This window comes from Vicia villosa, linkage group LG7 (genome assembly GCF_029867415.1).
Source record: "Vicia villosa cultivar HV-30 ecotype Madison, WI linkage group LG7, Vvil1.0, whole genome shotgun sequence".
Classification (NCBI taxonomy): Eukaryota; Viridiplantae; Streptophyta; class Magnoliopsida; order Fabales; family Fabaceae; genus Vicia; species Vicia villosa.
Window position 1 is genome coordinate 105388339 of NC_081186.1, and position 19232 is coordinate 105407570.

Sequence of the window (19232 nt, forward strand, 5' to 3'; positions counted from 1 at the left end):
TATTGTGAGACTTGAAATTTTTTCTTTTTTCTTCTATAATATTCTTAACAAGCAAGCACATAGTTTTCTAACAATGTGAGATTTGAGATTTTTTTCTTTCTTTCACATTTATCCAAATATTAGTGATTATAAAAGGATTTAATTGGAGGAAGAATATTGCTTTTGAATTTTTTTTCTCACTTATGACTTCTATTCAAGTTGTGATTGGATTAAGAACTAGTTTGAATCTAGATGTTGAATAATTTGATGTGAAGGTGACATTTCTTTGTGTTAATTGATTTATGCATAAAATAATCAAATTTCTTGTATCACTATCGTGGTACATGATTGAGTCCGTACACATTTTTCTTTGATCTACAAAACAATTGCTCTAAAAGTTTAGACCAACACTAACCAATAATATGCTCAAACTGTACTAGAGATGCAAAACCATACATTGGTTAAGTACACTCTTATCCTACTAATCCATTTCAACTAAAATCATGTACCGACACTTTTCATAGGTTTCATTTCATTGCCACTGCCACTCTCAAACTTTGCATCCATCTCATTCTTCTTTCTTATTTTTGAAACATGCCTGAGCAAATTGTATCTGGTGTTGCTGAAAACCTCATTAACAGGTGACTTCACTTCACTCTCAACCCTTTATCTGATATTCCTTCCATTCAAATTATCTAATATATATACTAATACTATAAAAGAAGTATCAAAATGAAAACATGGCTAAGTTGGCATGATGCTAATTTTTCTTTTGTCAGGTTGGCTTCTGCAGCTTTTCGAGAATTCGGAAGGATTTATGGTGTTATGGATGAATTGGAAAGGCTTAAGAGTACTCTTGACTCCATCAAAGCTGTGCTCCTTGATGCTGAAGACAAACAACAACAAAATCATGCGGTTCAAGTATGGATAAGAAGACTCAAAGATGATGTGATTCATCCTGCTGATAATTTGCTAGATGAATTTCTTATTCAAGATATGACTGATGAATCTCATAAGAACAAAATGACAAAGGTACTTCATTCCCTCTCTCTAAATAAGATTGCTTTTCGGAGTAGAATGGCTCATGGGATTGAAAAAATACAAAAGAAATTTAATGATGTTGTGAAAGATATGATTGGGTTGAATCTAAACCCAAATGCTGTGGTGTCTGAGAAAAGTAACAGTGTAAATAGAGAAACTAGTTCTTATATGCCGGAATCAAATATCATCGGAAGAGAAGATGATAAAAAGAAGATCGTAAGCTTGTTGAGGCAATCACATGGAAATCAAAATGTCTCCGTGGTTGCTATTACAGGGATTGGTGGCTTGGGAAAGACAGCTCTTGCTCAATTGGTATATAATGATGCCGAAGTTGCAAAGATTTTTGAAAAGCATATGTGGGTATGTGTCTCTAATAAGTTTGATGTCAAAACTATTGTTAAGAAAATGTTGGAGTCATTAACTGAAAGCGAAATTAGCGATAAGTTACCATTGGAAAACATGCAGAAAATGCTTCGTGACAATTTAACGGGTAAGAAGTACTTGTTAGTCCTAGATGACATTTGGAATGAGAGTTTTGAAAAATGGACTCAATTGAGGATTTATTTGAAGTGTGGTGCTCAAGACAGTAAGGTTGTAGTGACAACTCGTACTAAAATTGTAGCACAAATAATGGGTGCAAGTGTCTCCTACACTCTGGATGGTTTGAATCCAATACAATCTTGGAGTTTGTTGAAGAACATTATTACAAATGGGGATGAGACTAAAGAAATGAATCATATTCTTGAACCAATTGGTAAGAAGATAGCTGAAAAGTGTAGGGGAGTTCCGCTCGTAATCAAAACACTGGGAGGCCTATTACAGGGTAAAAGTGAAAAAAAGGAATGGATTGCTATTTTACAAGGCGACTTTTGGAAATTATGTGAAGAGGAAGAAATCATCATGCCAGTGTTGAAACTAAGTTACCAAAACTTGTCGCCTCAACTAAGACAATGTTTTGCTTATTGCTCTTTATATCCTAAGGATTGGGCAATAGAGAAGGATGAGTTGATTCAACTTTGGATGGCACAAGGTTATCTTGAATTTTCAGATGAAAAACAGACCATGGAAGACATCGGTAACCATTTCGTGAATATTTTATTGATGAAGTCATTTTTCCAAGATGCTGAAGTAGATAGTGACCGTGATTTAACTAGTTTTAAAATGCACGATTTAATACATGATCTTGCCATGCAAGTAGCCGGCCTCGATTGTTGTTACTTGGATAGTGAGACAAAAAATATTGTAGGAAGTCCCATGCATGTAATGTTCAGTGATGCTATTGGTTTGTTAGAATCATTGGATGTAAGCAGGGTGCGGACTTTAATTTTCGAGAACAACATTTCAGGAAATTGGTATGAGAAGGAATTGTCTGTGATTTCAAAATTCAAATACCTACGCTCTTTGAAGCTGTCATATTGTTCTATAAGTAAGTTGTGTGATTCAATTGGAAATTTGAAACATTTAAGATATCTTCAGTTGTGGTACTGTGCAGGACTAGAAGGCATTTTCAAATCTATTAGTAACATTGTTTGTCTTCAAACACTTATATTGGTTGAGTGTCGAGCATTTGAATTTTCTACAAAAGATGTCTTAAGTTTAATTAATTTGAGATATCTTCATATTGAAAATTTAAAAGCATTTAAAGAGAAGAAGACAACGGTTGGATTCGGAAAATTAAGCCTGGGGGAGCAGTATAAGGGTTTCATTTTTACCAACTGGCTTTCGTCCCTCACAAACATTGTGAAAATATTTCTTAGGAACTGTCAAGGTGTGCAATATCTCCAACCAATGGAACGTCTCCCATTCCTGAAGTATCTTTTTATAGGCGACCTTCATGAGTTGGAGTACATATATTATGAAGAGTCTCTTTTGTCTGAAGCATTCTTCCCTTCTTTGGAGGTTCTCAGAATTTTTAGATGCGAAAAGTTGAAGGGATGGTCGAGGATAAGGGATGAAAACTCTTCACAATCATATCATCTCTCCTTTTCGCCTTGTCTTTCTTACTTAACTATTGTTGATTGTCCAATGTTAACTCACATGCCTACTTTTCCAAACCTCGACAAGAAATTGGATTTCTTTGATTGTAATACGGACACATTAGAAGCAACATTAAACATGGTAAAATCGAATTCTTCGATTGGATTCCCTCCACTTTCCTTGCTAAAATTCTTGATTCTTGGCGGACACGAGCTGGACGTGAAAACACTCCCAAATGATTGGATGGAAAATCTGACTTCTCTCAAGCATCTTGAATTTTATAATCTTCCAAATCAAACATTTCAAGAAATTGAAGCTTGGTTTGAGGAAAGACTCAACTATCTTCCTTCCCTGCAAAAGATTAAAATTTCTCAATGTTTCGAGCTAGAGGCGTTTCCAGTTTGGATTTGCAACCTCTCGTCACTTCAGCATATAACCATTTCGGAATGTCAAATTTTAGCTTCACTGCCCGATGGAATGCTGCGTCTTACCAACTTACAGACCCTCGAAATCATTCAAAGTCCCCTCTTAGTTGAAGAATGCCAGAAAGAAACAAGTGCAACATCTCTCAAAATTGCTCACATCCCAAACATAATCTTAAAGTGATCTTCTCATTACAGGTACCCATATCTTCTTAAAACCACTTGCTAAATTTATTTGGTGTCCGTTGTTTTATTTTCTAGAACTTCAGAAGTAAATAGATTTGTAAATGGCTTTGTTGGATATGTATCAATGTCCTAGCAGGTTGATTTTCTTTCTAACCTCAAAAAACGCCTTCTCACTCTTCGATTATGTTTGTGTCTTAATTTGCTATTGCACTTATTTTCTTGACCAATACATACTTTTTACCAAGTTTCATTGTTGGTGAAGTATGCTTGAAGAAATGTGCTATCGTTGAAGTCGTGGAAGAATAGTTGAAGTGACAATGTCTGGCCAATACTATGTCACTTATGATTCTATAGAGCAAAATTATTGTCTTCACCAGTTTTAGTTACTTACTTTTGCGTTTGTGGCATGACAGTTATCTAGCTGATGTGATCTATATGTTCACGAATGCTGATGGAAATGTAGCCGCAATCAATCCCAAAGGCGTGGCTAGAAGTCGCTGCTAGTTTTGTGCTGTGTATGGATGGATTAGTACATGTGTGTATTAATTGGATCATTGAGTAAAGGAAATCAGAGATATGGCTTCACCTCCTTCGATGCCACTGTCTCTTGAAATAGCTGTTGATGGTGCTAGTGTATCTCAATAGTTGCTACTGTATCTCTAAATGATAATGAGTTAAATGTTGTAATTTGTTAACTAAGGCTCTATATTTCTCAATTTGAACATGTATAAGCTTTAGATGCACATTCTTTTCTAACCCGAGGCATCAGAGGTTTGAAAATGTACAATAAAAATCATCAACTTTTATAATATTTCACAAAGATACATGATAAATGAGCACCATCTCTTAATTAAAAGCATATAGAAAACTGTCGGTTTTTATTTTGGGCTTTTGGATAAAAACTGGTTTGTAACCGGATCCAAAAATAAAATATGGAAGGATAATTTAAAATGAACCAGTAGTTAACCACTTAATTAAATCCATATATTTAAAATCGATTTGGGTCTAATAACCGGATATTTTGCGCACCATTGCTTGGATTCCGTTTTTATCCACACGCTTGTCAAGTAAAGTATTATTTTGATGCTTTTCCTAGGGTTCAAATTTTTCCATACATTGGTCAAGTATTATTCTGATACTTTTCCTAGAGTTCATTTTTGTCTATACGTTGGTCAAGTAAAGTATTATTCTGATACTTTTCTTAGATTTTATTTTAGTCCAACCATTACATAACTACAATCATGTACCAACACTTTTCATAGATTTCATTTCTTTGCCACTCTCAAACTCCGCATTGATCTGATACTTCTTTCTTATTTTTGAACGATGGCTGAGCAAATTGTATCTGGTTTTGCCGAAAACCTCATTAACAGGTGACTTGATTTCATTCTCAACCATTTATCTAATATTTCTTACATTCAAATTATCATACATAGTTGTTTATTATTACTATCAAAAAAGTATCTAAATAAAAACAAGGCTAAGTTGGTATGCTGATAATTTTTATCTTGTCAGGTTGGCTTCTGCTGCTTTTCGTGAATTTGGAAGGATTTACGGTGTTCTGGATGAATTGGAAAGTCTTAGAAAAACTGTTGACTCCATTAAAGCTGAGATCCTTGATGCCGAGGATAAGCAACAACAAAATCGTGCCATACAGATCTGGATAAGAAGACTCAAAGATGATGTGCTCCATCCTGCAGATGATTTGCTTGATGAATTTTTTATTCAAGATATGAGACACAAAATTGATGAATCTCATAAGAACAAACTGACACAGGTACTTCATTCCTTCTTTCCAAATAAGATTTGTTTTCGCAGTAGAATGGCTCATAAGATTGAAAAAATACAAAAGAAATTTAATGATGTTAAGAAAGATATGATTGAGTTGAATCTAAATCGAAAGGTTGTGGTGGTTGAACATAGTAACAATGTAAAGAGGGATACTAGTTCATATGTGATAGAATCAGATATCATTGGAAGAGAAGATGATAAAAACAAGATTATAAGCTTGTTGAGGCAACCACATGGAAATCAAAATGTCTCTGTGGTTGCTATTGTTGGGATTGGTGGTTTGGGGAAGACAGCTCTTGCTCAGTTGGTATACAATGATGCTGAAGTAAAAGATGTTTTTGAAAAACGTATGTGGGTATGTGTCTCTGATAACTTTGATGTCAAAACTATTCTTAAGAAAATATTGGAGTCATTAACCTATAGCAAAGACTATGATAAGTTATCACTGGAAGAGTTGCAAAATATGCTTCGTGACAATTTAACGGGTGAGAAATACTTGTTAGTCCTAGATGACATTTGGAACGAGAGTTTTGAAAAATGGGCTCAGTTGAGGACTTACTTGATGTGTGGTGCTCAAGACAGTAAGGTTGTTGTGACAACTCGTAGCAAAATTGTAGCACAGACAATGGGTGTAAGTGTCCCTTATACTCTGAATGGTTTGAATCCAATAGACTCTTGGAGTTTGTTGAAGAAAATTATCACATTTGGGGATGAGAATAAAGGAGTGAATCAAAATCTTGAGCCGATTGGAATGAAGATAGCAAAAAAGTGCAGGGGTGTTCCTCTAGCAATCAGAACGTTGGGAGGTCTATTACAGGGTAAAAGTGAAAAAAAGGAATGGATTACGGTTTTACAAGGTGACTTTTGGAAATTATGTGAAGATGAAGAAAGCATCATGCCAGTGTTGAAAATAAGTTACCAAAACTTGTCGCCTCAACTAAGACAATGTTTTTCTTGTTGCTCTTTATATCCCAAGGATTGGCAAATTGAGAAGGATGAATTGATACAACTATGGATTGCACAAGGTTATCTTGAATTTTCAAATGAAAAGCAGGCCATGGAAGATATTGGTGACCAATTCATCAATATTTTCTTGATGAAGTCATTTTTCCAAGATGCTCAGTTTGTTGGTGATAAATTATATTGCTTTAAAATGCATGACTTAATACATGATATTGCAATGCAAGTAACAGGTAATGATTGTTGTTACTTGGATAGTGAGACAAAAAGACTTGTAGGATGTCCCATGCATGTAATGTTGGAAAGTGATTCTATTGGTTTGTTAGAGTCCGTGGATGCAAGTAGGGTGCGGACTTTAATTTTCTACAACAGCTTTTTAAGGAATGGGAATGAGAAAGAATTGGTTCTTATTTCCAAATTCAAATACCTACGCTTTTTGAAGTTGTTGAATTGTTCTATAATTAAGTTGTGTGATTTTATTGGAAATTTGAAGCATTTAAGATTTATTAAGTTACAACACTGTGAAGGAGTAGAAGGCATTTTCAAATCTATAAATAGCATTGTTTGTCTTCAAACATTTATATTTAGTGGGAGTCGAGTATTTGAATTTTCTATAAAAGATTTCTTAAGTGTAATCAATTTGAGATATCTTTATATTGATAATTTAAATGCGTTTCAAGAGAAGAAGAGAACGTGTGGATTTGGAAAATTAAGCCTATGGGAGCGGTATAAGTGTTTAACTTTTTCCAAGTGGCTTTCTTCACTCACAAACATTGTTTATGTGTTTCTTTATAACTGCAAAGGTGTGCACTTTCTTTCACCCATGGAACGTCTTCCGTTTCTAAAGTCCCTAATTATAGGCGGCCTTGATGAATTGGAGTACATATATTTTGAAGAACCTCGTTTGTCTGAAGAATTCTTCCCTTCTTTGGAAAACCTCGAAATTATTAGTTGTAAAAATCTGAAGGGATGGAGGAGGATAAGGGATGGTATCATTTATGATGATAACTCTTCACAATCATGTCATCTCTCCTTTTTGCCCTGTCTTTCTTCCTTAGCTATCATTGATTGTCCAATGTTGACTCACATGCCTACTTTTCCATACCTCGACAAGAAATTTGTTTTCTTGGGTTGTAATATGGACACATTGGAAGCAACACTAAACATGGTAAAATCAAATTCTTCGATTGTATTCCCTCCACTCTCCATGCTCGAACACCTGGAACTTTGCGGACAAGAGCTGGATGTTAAAACACTCCCAGATACTTGGATGCAAAATCTAACTTCTCTCAAGCATCTTAAATTTTACAATCTTCAAAATCAAGCATTTCAAGAAATTGAATTTTGGTTTAAGGACAGACTCAACTATCTTCCTTCCCTGCAAAAGATTACAATTTTTGATTCTACTCTAGAGGCATTTCCAGTTTGGATTTGCAACCTCTCTTCACTTCAATATGTCTCCATTCTGTTCTGTCCATGTTTAGCTTCATTGCCCAATGGAATGCGTCGCCTTGCCAACTTACAAACCCTAGAGATCATTCATTGCCCCAGTTTAATTGAAGAATGCCAGACAGAAACAAGTGCAACATGGGCCAATATTGCTCACATCCCAACCATAATCTTAGAGTGATATTCTTACTAAAGGTACCCATATCCTCTTAAAACCACTTGTTAAATTTATTTGATGTAGTTTGTTTGATTTTCTAGAACTTCACAAGTAAATAGCTTCCATTATTTGTAAATGGCTTAGTTAGATAGGATTGTGTCTTGAGTCTTAATTTGTTATTGCACTTGTTTTCTCAGCCAATAACTTTTTTAGCTAGTTTCATTTCATATGCATGCCTCCGAATTTTAATATTGCTCACCCCAATTTTTAGGTAATAATGTGTCAGTACACTTTCTCTTGATAAACATTGTACTGATGCAATTGTTGAAGGATGAACGACGCTTGAAGGAACATGCTATTGTTGAAATCATGGATGTTATCATCATGCCAACTTAGCCACTGTGGAAATGTAGCAGACTAGCAGCTACAATTGATCTAGTTGTTCTAAAAAGGATTGGTGCTCTTATTGTGTTTATTGGTGTTGTGTCTGAAAGTATTTTATGTAATAGTATGGTTAATGCAAACTCTGTTGCTTGCCGCTGTAATGGTAATAAGAAGTTGTTGTATATTTTTAATGCTTTCTGTGTGATTCGCTTTCTATCGTTAAGGATTGAATGGAGCAAAGCCTATGATCATTTCAATGTTTTAGGAATATATTGCTTATAGGCTTCTATACAAATTTCTCATACAAGGGATAGAAATTTCATTATATTGTTCTGTCCAAACTAGAGGGAAAGAAATTTCTCAGACAAGGAATATTAATTGGATCACTGAGTAAAGAAAATGAGAGATATTGCTTCCCCTCGACCACTCTGGTGATAGTCTTCACATCCATTTCGGATCACTAATAAGCCCTTTAAATCCTTGAAGTTGTTTCTTAGATTTCAGGTAGAAAGAAAATTGGATTTCTGTCACATTAGAAACATACAAATTACAATCACTTTAACCAAAATCTAAAGCAAGTCATTAGGAAAAGAAACATAATGAAACATGATGTGATAGGATGTAAAAGAGAGCATTATCAAAATTAATAGAAATTTTTTAAAATTCTACACTAGAGAAGATATAAACTAAACTAATAAAAATAAATTTCATTTTAATTTCTTTCATGATTCTTCACTCTCTCGTTAAGGGTACATAAGAGAGTTTCTTACCCTATCCTCTGGGGTTCTTAGGCACCATATTCGCTTTTAAAAATATGCTTCTATTTCGGAGATGTATTTTCGGACGTACTTTTTTTTACTCAGGAAAGACATATGTCGTAGATGTAGCTCCGGAAAAAACCAAAATTTGGTCAAAAAAGGTGCTTCCGGATATGTATCTCCGAAAACAGGAAGTATAAATGGAAATACGCTAGGTGCCTAAGAGTATCAAGGGGTGGATTAAGAAACTCTCATATAGTAATAACAACAGTGGGTAGTAAAATTAATGTAAAAGAGTTGTTAATCGTGTTGGGTTTTCCCTCCTATTTGGAGAGGTCCAATTAGAAGTGATTTAGTGATCCATATGTGTGTAAGCCTTTGTTATCACACAGCAAAGAGAATTACGTTATTTATTCACTATGTGAGAGAAAAGTGAAATTCTGCAACCCCAATTCTACACAAATCAGTCCCAGAAAATTGAAGCTTGTGCAAAATCCAACGGTCGGATCGTTCTAAAATTTTAACGCAACATTTGTGACTTATAAGAGCACATTCTTAACGGTGATGATCGGATTCAGAGCTTTCTAAGTCAGTCTGTTGAGTCCATCTTTGAGGTCAGAATTTCTTGGTGTTTTTTGGGTTTTGTCTCTTTTGATTCTTGTTGTATTTCAAGATTGATTGCAAATCTTGATGATATTGATGTATACCTCTAACTAGTGTTAGAGAGAATTTTGTCTGTACTCATTGTTAATTATAGTGGATATTTTAAGTGGCCTGTTGGTCCTGTGGTTTTTTACTCCTAGTCAATGGAGGTTTTTCCACGATAAAATTGGGTTGTGTTGTTTGATGTGTTTTTTGTTGATTGTCTCTAAGTTACATGTAATAATTAAGAGAGCTTGTCTTATTGGATTTTTCTGTTGCGTTTGTGATTTTCTCCCAATAAGTGGTATCTCGAGTCGTGGTTTGATTTGAGTAACGATTGAGACAAACACATCTAGGATGGTAATTTTGAATGATTCCAATTAAAATTTATGGAAAGGAAAAATGAAGATTTTCTTTATGTGAAAGATTTTCACTTACCGATTTTCTCTAATGAATTGGGTTGTGTTGTTTGATGTGTTTTTTGCTGATTGTCTCTAAGTTACATGTGATAATTGGCAGAGTTTGTCTTATTGGATTTTTCTGTTGCGTTTGTGATTTTCTCCCAATAAGTGGTATCTCGAGTCATGGTTTGTGATTTTCTTTATGTGTTTTACTCCTAGTCAATGGAGGTTTTTCCACGATATAATTGGGTTGTGTTGTTTGATGTGTTTTTTGTTGATTGTCTCAAAGTTACATGTGATAATTGGGAGAGTTTGTCTTATTGGATTTTTCTGTTGCATTTGTGATTTTCTCCTAATAAGTGGTATCTCGAGTCGTGGTTTGATTTGAGTAACGATTGAGACAAACACATCTAGGATGGTAAGTTTGAATGATTCCAATTATAATGTATGTCAAGTAATCGCGATACTTCACGTGGTAAATCACAAGCAGGATCTAATAGATTCTCTCATATTGAGTGTTAACATTGTGTGGAAAAGGGACACATAAAGAGGTATTGTCGTAAATTGAAAAGGGAAAACAAGAAGAAGAACTACAACAATGACAAAAAGGAAGGTAGCAATAATGAAGATGTTGCTATTTTTGATGATTTCTTTACTGTTTGTGATAGTTGTGTAGAGAATGTCAATCTATCATGTGATGAGATGGATTTGGTGGTTGATAGTGGTGCTTCTACTAATGTAACCTCAAGACGTGATCTTTTTTCAACTTACGAGATCGGTAACTTTGGGGTTGTTTTGTATGGGAAATAATGGGGAAGGTAATGTCATCAGAATGGGGATATTTGTGTCGAAACTAGAAATGGGACTATTCTAGTTCTCAAAGGTGTGAAACACATTCTGGAACTTCGATTCAATCTTTTATCCGTTGGAAAGTATGATAATGAAGGATATGATAATTATTTTTCAGGCAATGAATGGAGGTTAAAGAAAGGCTCAATGGTAGTTGCTAAAGGAAAAAGAAATTTGAAATTGTATGTCGTCCAACTTGGAGTTTCGAAGTGCTACATCAACACTTGTGACAATGATAGCTCATCCGAATTATGGCACAAGAGTTTGGATCATATGAGTGAAAAAGGTTTGAGTATTTTGACTAAGAAAAATATGTTGTATGGTGTTTCCGATGCAAAGTTGAGAAAGTGGTCACATTGTTTAGCGGGTAAGCAAAGGCGATTGTACTTCTTGTATATGTTGATGATATTATTATTACATGAGATGAGTAACTAAGTTACAACTACTTAAAAAGAATTTATCAATAGAGTTTGAAATGAAGGACCTTGGAGAACTCAAGTACTTGTTGAGAATTAAGGTAGCCCATTAAATAAAGACATTTTTACCTCTTAGAGAAAGTTTATGATTGATATTTTTCAAGAAACAAGAAAACTTGAATTTAAACCTACTAGTGTTCCTACTGAACAAAATAATAAGATGAGTTATGAGGAGGAAAATTTTAAAGTTGACAAGGATCAATACTAGAGGTTAGTATGAAAGTTAATTAACTTGACATACACTAGGCTAGATTTGACTTATGCAATCAGCGTGGTGAGCTAATTCATGCATAATTCGAATGTGAGACATTGTTGGCTATGTTCTACAATATGTCAAAGTTACTCTAGGAAAATGACTCTTGTTTGAAAGAAGTGGAAGTCTAACCATGGAGGCGTACACAAATGTTGTTTATACATGTTTATTAATTTATAGAAGATGTAATTTAAATTATTATACCTTTTTGTCTAGAAACATTGTTACTTAGAGGAGTAAAAAGAAAAGTATTGTTGCTCAATCAAACACTGAGTCAAAATTCAGAGCTAGGACATTTGAAATGTGTGAACTATTATGAATAAAACAAGTGCTACAAGATTTAAAGATATAATGTGAAGACCATACGAAGTTATTGTGATAGTAAATCAACCATTAATATTTACATAATTCGGTTCAATATGACAGAACAAAATATATTGAGATTGATTGACATTTCATGATAGAAAAGTTGAACAATAAATTGATAACTACAACCTCGATATCTTTTATGTATCAATTGGTATATGTGTTAACAAAAAATTATCAACAAAACAATTCAACCAACTTAAAAATTTGAAATAATTGATATACATTCACTGGTTCGAAGGAAATCATAACATTTGTAGTTATTTTATTTATTAATACAATGTCCATTATATAAATTTATTATGTTTAAATTTAGTTATATTTAAGCTAATTTATCCTCCTATTATAATTTACAATTTTTTACAATAGTTTATAAAAATAACTTATAAATTATATGAAAATAATTTAATTTGATTTTATCTTATTAGATTTATTGATGGATTCCTTAATAGATTATCCAAAGTTGAGTTTCTTGGTATGACCTCATTTTGGTGCATTTTGAACAAGAAAGATAGGCAAATACTACAAATACAATAAAAGCAAGCTATTACCTAAAACCAAAGAATACCAAACCAAACCCAACACAATACAATACCTCTTATAATAATTTATTATATTTCCATTCCATTTAATCCAAAACTCCCAAACAATCCTTTTCCTTCTCCCCCAATCTTCATTTTCTCATTCCAAGCAAAAGCAAAGCATCATTCTCTTATTCCACTGTATATATCACACATTTTCAACCATGTTTCTCATCAATCCCCTTCCAACAACTCAAACACAAACGTGCTTTTTCTTTCTCTCACTTTTGCTTATAATAACCGGTTCACTAACATGGCAAAACAAAACCAACAAATCCAAACCCAAGAACCCGGTTCACTTGGGTCCAATTCTCAACCCTTGAGTAACTTCAAATACTCGAACCGGGTTCAATTAAAGTCGCTTTTTCTTAACCGAACCGACGGCGGTGCGGAGTTTATAGGACAGACTGTGGTCGTTGGCGGATGGGTGAAGTCATCGAAGGAAGTTGAGAAATCTTCACCTCCTCCTCCGCCGTCGTCGCCGGCGCCGGAAAATGAAGCGCCGTGCAAAGACGTTTCGTGTGTCGAGATTTTTCAGTCTCGAATTCCTTTGATTCGGAATATTATGGAAGTTTTGGGAGGAAGCAGTTACGTGTCTCGCAAGAAATTACGTGACTCTCCAAATCCTAAAACTCTTCCTCCCAAATCTTCAACCGCTTTTCTTCTTCTCACAGATGGTTCATGCGTTGCCACACTTCAGGTTCTTGCGTTTTTTCAATCTCTTTAAGCTCTGTTTATGTGAAATATATAAGTGATTTATAAAGAACTTATAGAAATAAGCTGAAAATAACTTATTGAAATGTTAGGATTCAGGAACTGAAATATATAATCGGATGTTTTAGCTTGAGAAATTTTGATTTGTATGCATGTTTATGTGCTTGAATTGTAGAAGATGAAGGTTTTCAAAATTTGATTTGATTTCATGATTCTCATTGTTATTTGAAACATGTAGGTTGTGGTTGAATCCTCGATAGCTACACCGAGCCGGCTTTTGGCTACTGGAACCTGTATATTAGTGGAAGGTCGATTAGAGCGGCCGTCCGCAGAAGGGAAGCATGCTATTCAGTTGAAGGCTGACAAAGTTCTTCACATTGGGACAGTAGACGTTGGGAAGTATCCGTTATCAAAGAAGCGAGTTCCACTGGAGATGTTAAGAGATTACGCTCATTTTCGGCCTCGAACAACTACGGTGAAATTATATATCAATTTGATATCTTCTCATTCTATATATGTCTTATTATATTTCGCTTTAGCCAGAACTTGATTGTTCTCCAGGTTTACAATATTAGATTTGCTGACTACTAACATTTATAACTAAGTGCTACATTTTACTATTCGGACGCACTACTTTTTCATTATTTGGTTCTTCTTGGTGGTGAACCTTACCCCATATTCTTATTTATAGAAACTTGTTACATTCTAGAGGATTTTAGTATGTATTCTAATGTAAACATGTAAGTTTAATGCCTAGGAATGATTTTGACAATCGGTAAGATTTGGACTAAATTTTGGGAACAATATTTGATGCTTTCTAATTGCAATGACATAGATCCTTGTTCTTCATGTATATAAATTGTATGAGATGGATGATTACATATTTGATGCATTCCAGTTCTTTAATTGAGTGACGCTTGGCTCATATATTAGGTGGCAACTGTCATGCGAGTTCGCAGTGCTCTGTCGTTTGCAACCCACTCATTTTTCAAGGATCATGCATTTTTTGATGTGCAAGTACCAACTATAACTACTACAGACTCCAAAGGATTTAGCAACATGTTCCAGGTTACGACTACTGGGAATCAGAAAGCAGACAAGGAGAGGTTGAGTACTATTTACGAGAGTGAAGGTATTACCCTTGAAACTGTGAAGGAAGCTGCCAAAGAGAAAAGCAAACTAGTTGAAACTTTAAAAAGAAGTGAAAGCAATAAGGAAGCTCTGGCGGCAGCAATTCAGGATCTGCAGAAAACTATTGAACTGGAATCACAATTGGAAGCAAGAGAAAAGAAAAAATTGGGAACTTTATTGAAGCAAGACAGAGTAGACTCTTCTGAAGATTTTTTCAATACCCAAACTTATTTGACTGTCTCCGGTCGCTTACATCTGGAGAGTTTTGCATCTGCCCTTGGTAATGTGTATTCGTTTGGACCTAGATTTCAAGCAGATAAAACAGATTCTGCAAAACATGCTGCAGAAATGTGGATGGTTGAGGCTGAAATGGCTTTTGCTGAATTACAGGTATCACTTTTTCCCTCAGCAAAATTACTGTATATGAGAAATTTTGGAAATTTATAAATTATTTCATGTGTTCTAATTGGAAGATTTTCTATCAGTTAATAGCATGTTGTATGTACATTGTGATACTTACAGGACTCTATCAACTGTGCTTATGACTTGTTTAAGTATCTATGTAAGTGGGTTTTGGAAAATCACTCTGATGATGTGAAGTTTGTTGGCAAAAGAATTGACAACACTTGCATTGATCGTCTTCGGAAAATTATATCAGATTCTCCTCAAATAATTTCCTATAATGAAGCTTTAGATGTTCTTAGAAAGGTATGTATTTCACCAAATGCTCCTGAACGTATCGTTTTGAATTTCGCCACCCATTTTCCTTTTCATTTCAAAGATAACAAATATGTTTGTTTATGTGTTACTGGTTGTCCTCCAAGGCCGAAGATAAGAAATCTGAAGCAAAGTTCAATTCGGGTGCTATACTCACTTCAGATCACCTAAGGTATATGATATTATAGTCATATTCTGAATATTTTTAATTTATAACAGGAGGTGTAATGCCTTAGCCAGTTCTAGTTACTTACCGAGTTACGATTATGTTTGTTTCATGGCAGCTATCTGGCTGATGTCGTCTACAAGGGGCCAGTTATAATTCACAGTTATCCAAAAGAAGCTAAGCCATTCTATGTTAGAGTTAATGATGATAAAACTGTTTCTGCATTTGATCTCGTTGTCCCAAAGGTATGATCTAAAGTGGCTGCTATTGAGGTGTTGCGTGTGGACAGTGACAGTGTGGTGCAGTTTTGTTCAGTGTTAAAGTTTTGAAAAATCTTTGCAGGTTGGAACTATAATCTCTGGCAGCCAAAATGAGGATCGTCTTACCGTGATAAGCTCCAGGTACTACTTGTTTAATATGCCTTTAGTTATATAAGGATGCTTATTTTCTTGGTAAAATATGAAATAACCCTTATGCTGTTTCTTTACTGTATGGCAGAATTACAGAATTGCGTTTGCCAAGAGAGAAGTATGAATGGTACTTGGATCTTTGTCGAAATGGAACGGTCAAGCACGCCGGGTTCACTCTAAACTTTGACCTTATGATCCTCTATATAACAGGCCTTAGCAATGTTAGGGATGTTATCCCTTTTCCAAGAAGCCATGGCAAGGCCAACAACTAATTAAGTTTTGGCTAAGATTCAAGTTGTGCTCTGAAGCTATTTCTATTCCAATCATTATGGCAGGAGGAAAACATGATACTGATTGTGACGCATATCAATTTACTACATGTATAAGCAATGTATAATTGTATATAACGAAAATTATGATTGAAATTAAATTAATACAAATCTTGTGAAGTTCTTTCTAGTTCAAATTGATTTCTGCCTTAAATTTCAAATGAGAGTTCATATTTCCATGTCGAACAACACAACATTATAATATTAAGAAGAGATGACCTAAAGAATGATTCTTTCTCATGATAGTAGTTTGACAATAATTTTGATGATGAATCACACTTCACAAAGATTTTGTCTATATATCAGAAGTATAGCCTAAGAAAGAATAGGAGATTTAATTTTAAATTTAAGTGAGTTTATAGATTGAAGGTAGTTGCACTAAGAAGGAAACAAATAAGATTAATGTCTCTAGTCCAAGGTAGTTGCACTAAATTGTTAAAGTCACATTAATATAAATTCTTCTAATAGAAAACGTGTCTGGTATCTAACACATGTCAGTGTCTGACATGTTCTCGACACATTAGATTACAATCAAATACATCATATTTTTATAAACTTTTACTCATGCCGACATGTTTGAGTCAGAATCGTGTTTGGTGTCCCTGTTAATGTTTGTGCTTCGTGGATTAAACCACGTACTATTAAGTTACCTAATGTTTCAAATGGGACCTCCCTCCTTGTATGCTTGATATGTTTAGTTTAGTTCTTGTTTTTGCCACTTAGTGAAAATGTGAAATTCAAAAAGTTACTCATGTGATCTTTTGTTGTTCATGTCTAGAAATGGGACCACTTTCATGGGCCCACTAGTAACTAACCTCACATTTTCTATCTTGTGAAATTGAAATTGAAATGGACTTTGTAGTTATAGCTCCTTCCCCTCCTTCAAAATCAATGTTTTTAATCACTCACAATGTTTGTGCTTGTTACATTGTCATTTACTCAATAGTTTCAAATGAGTAAAATCATAACAATGGAAAAATTTACTAAATCATTTGTTTTCTCATCTTTAATTGAATGACAATATAACAATGCAAAGCTTTAGCTGTTTTAAGTATATGCATTTAAAACTGATTCTAGAATTGGAAAGCAGAATTATAGTAAGCAAAGACAATATTTTGATTACTAAAAACCAACACCTGCTTTAACCAAAGATTACACTGTCCTATAGCCTATCTATTGCTATCTTCTATGAATTAATCTTCTATGAAGTAATAACACAGAGATGCAGACATCGGATACGACACAGGCAAACTCATAAGATACTGGTAATTATTTGAGAAAAAAGTGATTGTATGTAACCACCAAGTATAATGTTCATAACAATGTCGACCGAAGACAAAGGTCGGATACACAGACAAAGTTACAATCTGAAGTGTTGATGCTACATAGTCTATCCTCTATGACAAACACATCTGTAGTGGTATGGACTATTGACTGGATCATTTCCCACTACAGGCACCTGCTCAGCCATACACTTGTACTTACATCCTCTACATTCATTGTAAGTGCAGGTTGGTGTTATGGATCCAATCATCAATCTCCTAGAATTCCTCATTCTCATTGCCACATTGCTATCCTATATATGATTCCACATATTCAATACATAAATCTAAGCATCCTGAGAGAAGAAGAAAAAAAATATTCCAAGCGATTATAATTTGATAACACTTGCGTTTGGTTTACCTTTAATCTTTGTTCTGTAAAGATTTGAATGGATTTCTTAGACACCAAATCTTCTGTTCTAAAACCTGCAAGTTGCAACAATACAATGATGAATAAAAAACTTGCTATGAAATACAATTGAAACTAGAATTGTTGTATCAGAAGAAAACTTGACAATGACCTTGTATTACTTGAATAGAAAAGGTTAAGGCCAAAAGTAGCAAAACTTGTTTGGCTAGTTTAGTGATTCTCATTCTCCTCTTTTGTGCTGCAAAACTTTGAAGGGTTTAAGAGTGTATAGACAGAGAATATATAAGAGAGTATGCAGAAGAAAAAAAGAGAGACAGAGAAGGTTTTATGTTGTGGTCAAGTAATGTGACCAAAAAGATAAACTGGTAAAACCTGAAATGAGAAAAAGGACACTATGGACCTTACTACACAGACAGATTCATTCAGTGGCTCAGTCACTCTATGACTTAACTCAGAATTACTGTACTAATTAATGTCAGTGTGTACATATCTTTGCATTTTCGTTAAGTCAACTCAGACGATAACTTTGCTATGATATCTGATCTGATGCAGAGAGGCACATGTTCGAACTCATAAAATTATTATTTTTTAATTACATTTATGTAAAAATAGATTGAACAATAAATATGAACTTAAAAAATGGTATGGTGAGAGTAGGTGAAAATGAGAAATCACATTGTCAGAGAATCAATTGGAAAAGCAGTAATTAGATGAACTATATCTCAACCACTGAAAAGAATATTCAGAGTTTGGATATGCATTTAGATTCTAATGAGTCATCTTGGATCTTTAGATGGATGTACAATTCATATGGGATTCATCATTCAAGTATTATTCAATTTGGTCAATGGTGCATGGTTGAATCATATAATTATAAGTTCAATTTTCAATGAGTAACTAGTTACATGCTTAGGAAATGGTGGTTCTGAATTTTGTTTCTCTACTAGTATTACTTAATTTTGTTTTCCCACTAGTAGTATAGTAGTACTTACATGGTGAAAGAGAAACACTTCAAAATTTTAGAGAAAATAATTTTTAATTGGAAGAGATTACACTTTATTCTCTCAAGTGTAAATCACATTTTAGAGTCACACTTGAAAGAATTCATTCCCACCAATGGGAGCCTAATTTTTGCAATGGTGGTTGTCAAACACACACTCATGCATGTATTTATTCTCTTAGATTTTGTTTGAAAGAGAAAGAGAGGGGAAAATTTATTTTAAAAAAGAAGAAGAAATAATTGAGTGAAAAATAGAAAAATTTTAGTGAGGAGGAATTTAAATTATTTGTTTTTATTCATTCATAACACAAAATTTCTCTAATTTAGATAAATTCAAATTTTATATTAAACGAGGGTTTTAGATAGTTTATATAATTTTTTCAAATATATTTTTAATATTT

At 34.0% G+C, this 19232-nt stretch overlaps 4 protein-coding genes across 4 annotated transcripts; 3 read left to right on the forward strand and 1 right to left on the reverse strand.

Moving 5' to 3' along the window:
• The first annotated feature begins 145 nt into the window (after positions 1 to 145).
• On the forward strand, positions 146 to 4725 carry LOC131616396 (disease resistance protein RGA2-like). Its single transcript, XM_058887714.1, has 3 exons — positions 146 to 620; positions 759 to 3617; positions 4019 to 4725. The coding sequence occupies exons 1-2, from the start codon at positions 574 to 576 to the stop codon at positions 3601 to 3603; spliced, it is 2892 nt and encodes a 963-aa protein (XP_058743697.1). The 5' UTR covers positions 146 to 573; the 3' UTR covers positions 3604 to 3617; positions 4019 to 4725.
• A 57-nt stretch (positions 4726 to 4782) lies between these two features.
• On the forward strand, positions 4783 to 8587 carry LOC131616395 (putative disease resistance protein RGA1). The gene is made up of 3 exons (XM_058887713.1): positions 4783 to 4978; positions 5121 to 8000; positions 8234 to 8587. Exons 1-2 carry the CDS (start codon positions 4932 to 4934, stop codon positions 7984 to 7986), a joined length of 2913 nt encoding a protein of 970 aa, XP_058743696.1. The 5' UTR covers positions 4783 to 4931; the 3' UTR covers positions 7987 to 8000; positions 8234 to 8587.
• Positions 8588 to 12805: 4218 nt separating this feature from the next.
• On the forward strand, positions 12806 to 16275 carry LOC131618167 (asparagine--tRNA ligase, cytoplasmic 2-like). Its single transcript, XM_058889429.1, has 8 exons — positions 12806 to 13372; positions 13625 to 13861; positions 14320 to 14907; positions 15040 to 15225; positions 15342 to 15406; positions 15519 to 15645; positions 15743 to 15801; positions 15899 to 16275. Exons 1-8 carry the CDS (start codon positions 12926 to 12928, stop codon positions 16080 to 16082), a joined length of 1893 nt encoding a protein of 630 aa, XP_058745412.1. The 5' UTR covers positions 12806 to 12925; the 3' UTR covers positions 16083 to 16275.
• A 1038-nt stretch (positions 16276 to 17313) lies between these two features.
• Positions 17314 to 18153, reverse strand: LOC131618168 (EPIDERMAL PATTERNING FACTOR-like protein 9). The gene is made up of 3 exons (XM_058889430.1): positions 17983 to 18153; positions 17823 to 17887; positions 17314 to 17715 (listed from the first exon to the last, which is right to left on the reverse strand). Exons 1-3 carry the CDS (start codon positions 18053 to 18055, stop codon positions 17530 to 17532), a joined length of 324 nt encoding a protein of 107 aa, XP_058745413.1. The 5' UTR covers positions 18056 to 18153; the 3' UTR covers positions 17314 to 17529.
• Positions 18154 to 19232: the final 1079 nt, after the last annotated feature.